The sequence below is a fragment of the Phaethon lepturus genome, unplaced genomic scaffold (genome assembly GCF_000687285.1).
Source record: "Phaethon lepturus isolate BGI_N335 unplaced genomic scaffold, ASM68728v1 scaffold53288, whole genome shotgun sequence".
Taxonomy (NCBI): Eukaryota; Metazoa; Chordata; class Aves; order Phaethontiformes; family Phaethontidae; genus Phaethon; species Phaethon lepturus.
Window position 1 is genome coordinate 1 of NW_010560838.1, and position 7,599 is coordinate 7,599.

At 52.4% G+C, this 7,599-nt stretch overlaps 1 protein-coding gene across 1 annotated transcript; it reads left to right on the forward strand.

The window, feature by feature from the left end:
- Positions 1–517: 517 nt before the first annotated feature.
- LOC104615614 (myosin light chain, embryonic) lies at positions 518–5,161 on the forward strand (the record flags this gene model as incomplete). The annotated part of the gene is made up of 5 exons (XM_010293778.1): positions 518–545; positions 2,861–3,010; positions 3,578–3,751; positions 4,173–4,250; positions 4,936–5,161. Coding segments are annotated over 5 exons (459 nt in total), but the record flags the coding sequence as incomplete, so codon positions are not given.
- Positions 5,162–7,599: the final 2,438 nt, after the last annotated feature.

The window sequence follows — 7,599 nt, forward strand, 5'->3', positions numbered from 1 at the left end:
GGCTTTAAAAAGCTTTTCTGCCACCCGCTCTATTCATCCTAAAATATTTTGCCACCTGCATTGTCTCCTCCATGTGGGAACATCTTTTATCCAAGTCTCTACAATGGGAGCTTACTTTTTCTGTGATTCCCCAGGATATAGCTACATTTTTAAGCCAGAGCCAGAGAGTTGTTAATAGCAGGCTCAGCACGGAGGCTGTTTAATCACTTGAATTAGGTATCAAACCTTGAAATAACATCCTTTCCACCCAAAACAGCCCTGACTGTGGTCTGAGCATCCCAGCTTCCTGCCCACCCCTCGCCCGCTTGGCTGCGCTTTCCGCAGGGACCCCGGCTCCGCAGCGAGGGCAGGAGCGCTCCTGGGCACGGCATGGCCAGGCACGGCATGGATACGGCCCCCCGCCCCGAGCAGGCTGTGGAGCCTGGGGAGGGAGATGCTCGAACGCAGGGGAGAGCCCCCTCCTTACCCCGGCAGTACCACAGCCCTCACACCCGGCTCTGTTCTCTTCTCCCGACAGATTGAATTCACTGCAGAGCAGACCGAAGGTAAGTGCAGACTTCACCTTCTCCCAGAGATGGCATCAGAAACGGGGAGTCCTTTTTCCGGGCGGTTTTTCGCAGCAGACATGAGAGCCGAGGCCCCACACATCAAATCTGCTCCTGGGGGAAAGCCCAGCAGGGTCCAAGCACCCCATTCCCAACACGCTGCTCTCCTCCAGGGTGGGCTCGTGGGGGTTCCTCGCAGGCAGGAAGGACATATGAACCAGAAAGTCGTGTCCCCAACCAGCATCGGGCTGGTCAGGAGATGGGGAAGAGCATCGGTGGGAAGGGAGGAGGGAGGAGATGGAGACGGGAGCAAGGCTGGAGGTGAGCGGGAGCCAGCGCAGGGATTTAGCTGGGACTGCGACGCAGGGCTGTCAGGAGCAATAAATGGATCCTGGTTCCTTGCTCTGCGTGGAGGGTGCCCCAGTTGAAGAGGATAATCCCAGCTTCAGAGCCTGGCAGGAAAAAGGTACTTTTCCATTCATGGTGAGAGCTGCAGGCTGGTTCAAAGTCTGGGATTCACGCAGGAGGAGCAGCCTCTGGTGATGCAGGGACAGCTCCATACCAAGGGGCTGAGCTGGGACTGGGATTTCTCATCTCTCCATGGCCAGTTTTAACGCCTCTGTACAGACTAGGGAAGGGACAAGATGTGAGGGCAGATCCTGGTGGGAATACTGGGAGGAGGAGACCCAGTATCATGCAGGCTTGGCCCCTAAACCGGCTTTTGAAGGGAGAAAGGAAAGCCAGTGGAAATGTGAGCAAGTTAAAATGCAGAGATATTCGGATTTAACCTGCAGCAACGTCCCACGGCATGTGATGTGCTCCCGCGGCTCCAGGCAGCCAGGAGCGGGCATCACTGAGCACCCTCACAGCAGTGCCTCCTGACCGGGGACTCGCAGGTGACAACGTCCCTCCCTGGATCCCCCCAGAGCACCTCGAAGTGCTGGGGGGGTCGTGGCAGGACTACAGGGACATGGCATGGACATCATGGGGACAGGTCCATGGGATGGTGAGGCTCAGGAGAAGATATAAAGATGCCAAGAAGAAAACGGAGCAAATCCAAAGCTCTGGGCAAAGATCCCCACCAAACCCAAGGCAGTGCCTACCAGACCATGACGTCTCCATCGCCACATGGAGACCGTGATCGTCTCATCCCACCCAACAGCAGGAGGAGCAGCGACTCCGCTTTGAGTGAACTATTGCTGGCTATCATGATGGACCAGAACCTGGAATTCATTAGTGCCATGGACAAGAAACACAGCTCCGAGTGCTCACGTGGACAGGCTGGAAAGGCTGATTACTTGCTTGGCCAGTCAACTGCTCAGGTGGACTCGCTGGCCTGGAGGCAGCAGGATGAAATCCAGAAGTGTGTGGAGCATCTGCTGCAGGAAAATCAGCGTCCCGCTGCCTGCACGGAGCAGCTGGAGAGGCAGGGGGGGCGCACCCGCCCCCGGCAGGGCCCAGCCACCAGCCTCGGGGTCCTTGGCTGGCCGGCAGCAGAGGAGGGTAAGGACTTGGGGTGGGGGTTTCCTGGAGGACTGGTTTCCCACATTTTGCACCTCAACACCAGCGAGGAGCCTGCTGTAGTGGAGAAGACCTTCTGGTTTGAAACAAGAGGCAGAGACCAGGCTCTGAGCAGCGCAGGTGCACGGTTGTCCATGTAGCCAGCACTGGGATTAAAGAGAGAATCCAGCAGCAGGTCAGGAAGGTGAAAAGCATCCTACACAGAAGGAAAGCGATCCTTAGTTGTTCCTAATTTAGGCCTCCTTCCTCCAGGTAAAATGTAGCACTCAATGGCATGATAATTTATGGGAACGAGCTTAGAAATTAATCTCCCGTGTCCTTCCACGCAGGGCTGGCGTGACATGTGGTCTGCAGGGCCGGGGTGGACATGGTCACCCTTCCCCAAACACGAGCAACGCCACGCTGTGTCTGCCTGGCTGGGGCTGGGGGGACGCCAGCAGAGCAGTCGGGGTCATGGGGTCCCCGGGAGGCCAGAGTCAAGAAGGGGAAGAGCAAAGGGGATGTTCTGGCGGGGCTGCCAGCTCAAGGTGGCACAGGAATCCCAGCGGGATTCGTCCAGCCAGCTCCGCACGGCTGGCAAAACCTGCTCAAGAAGCTGAGGGCTCGTTGAAGGAGCCTGGCGAGCTTCGGTGGCTCCTCGCTGAGGCTAGCGCAGGGCTAGCGGCGACGGGTGCGCAAGGTACTCACCACGTGCATGTCCATCCCTTCCCTGCCTGCCAGGCAGGACTCGCTCCCAGCGGGGTGGGAAATGGGGCCAGCATGGCAGAGGACATCCGAGCTCTTCTTCCCCGCAGAGTTCAAAGAAGCCTTCAGCCTCTTTGACCGGACACCCACGGGAGCCATGCAGATCACCTACGCGCAGTGCGGGGACGTCCTACGGGCACTCGGCCACAACCCCACCAATGCAGAGGTCCTGAAGGTGCTGGGCAAGCCCAAACCAGAAGGTGACAAAAACCTGGGACAGTGGGGACAGGGTGGGATAAGCAATCCCTGTGCTCCCTAGCAGCAAGTGAAGGATTACATCCCCTGGAGGAAGAGTCCTGCAAGAGGAAGGAATTGGGAAGGAAATGACACAGAGAGGCTTCATTCCTGCAAAATTCCTTCAATCTCCCTCCCCATACCATGGCTGACGTAAGGGGTAGGCTGTCCTCAGCTGGGGATGGTGGCAACTGATGCTTAGCAGACCGTATCCTGAGCTGGTGCAAACTGGTGTAACCTGACCAGTCCCAGTGAGGCCGCATTGCCCTGGTGACAGAGGACATACCTGTCCGCTGGTTTTAGTTTTTGGCTGCTATCAGCAGTCTGTGTGCAGTCCCCAGGTGGTGGTACCTCACGCCTCATATGGACCTTCCCATCTCAAGTATGATATACTAATAGTCCCATCACCTTGTGGGGTTTCTCCCCTGTACTCAGATGGAAATGAGACCAGGAAGGTTGAGTAGGAGGTCCTCAGAGGCTGTCTTCAGGCCAGTGAAGTTAATCTCTGACCCCATCTCCTCCTCCCCTTCCAGAAATGAACACAAAGATGCTGGACTTCGAGACCTTCCTCCCCATCCTGCAGCACTTCACCCGCAACAAGGAGCAGGGCACCTTCGAGGACTTTGTGGAAGGGCTGCGCGTCTTTGACAAGGAGGGCAACGGCATGGTGATGGGGGCCGAGCTGCGCCATGTGCTGGTCACACTGGGTATGGGCTGGACCTGGGGAGGGGAGCAGGCCACAGGCCACCCCTAAGCTCTTTCTGGGCAAATGACTCGGGTTAATTTGCTGGTCTCACGTGTCGGAGAGACCCTTTGCATTTTGCTGCTCGTAGGCTTTTGTAGGAGTGAATGGTTCTTGAATATGTGGCCTTTTCCATCTTCTGCCACAGCTTCATGCATGACCCAGGTGGGATGGGGAGTCCATAAAATCCTCAATTATCAGACAACCGTTGCAGCTTGGTCATCTCTCCACAATCTCCCACCAGCATTCTCCAGTCTGTAATGGCACACAGCTCCTTTTTAATGCCCTTTTCCTTCCTCTGGTGGCTTTGGCTCTCTGGAAGACGGACAGGAGGGTCCTGGTGGGCTGAGAACCCTTCCCCTCACCTCTCCATCCTCCTCCTCCAGGGGAGAAGATGACAGAAAGTGAGGTGGAGCAGCTCATGGCAGGGCAAGAAGATGCTAATGGCTGTATCAACTATGAAGGTAGGAGCCAGAGATGCCCGTCGGGGCCATCCCAGACATGGTCGTCTTGTCTTAGGGTGCAAACTGTGTCCTCTGTGAGGACATTGGCGATCACTAAGAGGGAGGTGTGGACCACCCTCCAAAGTCTCTCCAAGGAGAGCTGTGAGACATGACAGTTGGGGTGGGAAACAAGGCGGTTGTGCCAGTGATTTCCAGTAAAAGCAGGTGAAGACAACATGTTTCCAAGGGTTTCAGGACTGTTTTATGCCCAGTTTTGGCACTGTTTTGTTGTAAGCTATCAAAAATAAACAAAGCCAGCATCTTTCACAGCAGAGGCTAATTGGTAACATTTGGAGACCCAGATCGCTCACGGCTCCAAGAGGGTGAAAATCTGGCACAGGGGGTGGTTAAATCTTGGAAACACTAAAATTGGAGAACGCTGAGGAAAATTTCCCATTTCCCTTGGCTTCAGAAAACTGCGGATAGCGGTACCGGCTCATCTTCAAGAGGGGTTTGGTATCACTCTAACCAGGTTTGGGATGGCATGCGGAAGGTGGGGACAGAAGGAGAAACCTCAGTCCTGGCAGAGTACGTCCCCTTCGTCCCTGGGGTGCCCCGGGCTGGGGGTACCCCCCGCTGCCTCTCTGCTCGCCCCACCACAGCTCACAGCATGCTTTGACCTCTCATGCTCTCATTTCCTCCTCAGCTTTTGTCAAGCACATCATGTCTGGCTGAAAGAAGAAACCTCAGGTGAGTTTATCAGGGTCTCCCGCTGCTTACTGAAATTGGAAATCCTGCATATAAGAGCCAGGGGCAGAGGAACCCAAACCCCACCAGCAACCCTGCAGTGGACTAACGCCACAGGAATAATCCCGGGTCTGAAAGCACAAGAAGCTGTGTTCATGATAACGAACCTCATTTGTAACTCGTGCCATTTAAGATTTATCAGGACAGCATCAACCCCATCACTGTCAGTCACCGTCGGGTTATTGTGCCAATTCTCTGCTCGGAAAGAAAGAGGTTGGTGTGGTTTATGGCGATACATTTTTCTAACCCACCAGGAGCTAAGGTGGTCATGAAACAGCAGCCGATGGAATAAATATTTAAAAACCTGCAGCACTGAGTGACTTGATGCTAAGAAAATACTAAGTACTTAGCGAGGAAATTTCTGAACTAAGAAATATCAACATTCCCACTAACATTAGAAAGAATATGGAAAATGTACCATCGATGCTTGTTAAGCTTTTTTGCATTCCTCTCAGTCTGCCTGAAGAAAACAGAGAAACAGGTTTCTTTTAGGGTGAACTACCCCTCGGAAATCTATTCAATTTAAAAGAAAATCCAAATCTCAGTAAGAGAGTTGGCCTTAGCCTCCCCTGCTAGTTTCTTACGGTTTTGTTATCATCTCGCTTACTTTTCTTAAACATTTCTCCTCTCCTCAGCTTCATGAAAGGCAGCAGGGGAAAAAAAAAATTACCTTCAGATACTGCTAAATACACAAATTAAACATTTTAAAATACCTTTTTTTCTCCCCTCTGCAAATCTCTTTAAACATCAGAAGGTTAAAACAGAGACAGACAGAAGTCTGAACTTTGAATGTTCAGCATCCTTTTTATCTCGCTTTTAATCTATTTTTCTCTGTACATCAGCTCAGCAACATAGGTGGTTAGGTGGCAAACGCTGCCAGGGAGATTTAGTTCTACACAAAGCTATTTGCATGTAAGTTGTTTTTTAATGGTGTGGAATTACGGCTATTGACATTTTGGGCTCATCTGAGAAGGAGCACTCTCACCTCAAAGATTCATTGCATTAAGCCCTCTCATGCTTGTCTCCCAGGCTCCTGGAAATGTTTGAACCCACCTGAGCACCACGAACAGCGAGATTCCTCCATCCGTGTCCCTTCCACCCTCGATGTTGTACATCCGCAGAGATGTTTCGCATGAGCCACCATGAAGAGTTGGCCTCCGTGTGTGTGTGCCTAAGCCTCGGTATACAATGAGACACCTGCAACTTGGTTTTAAACTTTAAGTTATTCTTTTCAGGTTTTTTCTGTGACATTTAGCTCATTAAATTTCATTCCTTCCTCCCTTAAACGGTGTCTCTGCTTTGGCTTTGGACTATTCATTGAAGCGGTAGCTGGAGGAGATGCCTCAGCCTCCACCAGCTATCAGAGATGGCAGGATGTTCCCACAGAGAGGGGAAAAAGACAGGTTTTATGACCACTAGATGTGAGGGAAGAGTTCAGACATGGGAGTCTTTGCTCATCAGCCCACTCTCAGTGTGAGACCTGGAGCTGGGCTGCAGTCTGGCCACGTCTTGCTGATGGACGTACGCTTGGAGAAAAGTGAGCGTGAGGGACAGGTTGCATCAGACTCCCTGTTCTTGGCAGGTTCTTCACCTCCTGTCTGTCCTAAAACCAGCCCTTTTTCAGTCCTGTAGCCCATCCACCCTACCTAGCATTCCCTCCACGTCCAGGCCGAACTGCACCATGGAACAGAGAGGGACCCGCTTGGCCCTGCCACTGTCCCTGCCATGGGACAGACCAGCAGGCACCTCTCCATCAACACGCTGCCTGTTCCAGCCAGAAAAGGCCAGAGGCCCTTTAAAAGAACCAAAAACATCCAAGAAAGCATTGAAAACATTTATTTTGATATATCATTGACAGGTCCAAAAGTCTAGTTTTGAAGGCTGGTTTCCAGGCAGTTGAATCCTGATGAATGAGCAAGGGGGAAGGAAAACAGAGAAGCAACAGGTATTTCTGGGCCAGGTCCCACCTCCACCCTCATGGCATGGGACAGCGGGTCACATCTCCTGCCTGGGATGCAGCCCAGCCCAGATAGGGCTCGCCGGGTGGTTCCTCTTCAGGTAGACAGCATGTTCACAGCCAGAAGCTGTCCGGGGGCTGTGTGATGCAAGCTGGTGGCAAAAAAAGGTGGCTCTTGCCCTCTTCCTACCTGCAAAAAAACTATCACAGCATCATTAGAAATGTTGAATAATTCATGACAGATAACTCTGCCCTCCCATCAGCAGAACACCTGGGAGCAGAAAACGCTTTTCTTTGATTTGTTCCTTATTCCAACGTCCTCGCTCTGTGACTTTGACTAGAAATTGAAGGTGCTTTGCTCCGACGTGCTTGACTTCAGCTGCCACTTGCTCGTTTCTGTGCAGTGACTGAGTAACAGCTGCTTTCAATTCCCACTGCTTGATTCAAATGCTCGTAAAAAGCAACATAAGCTGTTTATAGATGCAAGATTAGATTTTAGCTTCTGTCTGTGGCATTTCTAACAGCTTCCATTAGGAAGAATCTGGGCACCTCGTATCTTTAATGTACTATCTGTGTTTTAACCTGCTAAAGGACCATGGTGACAGG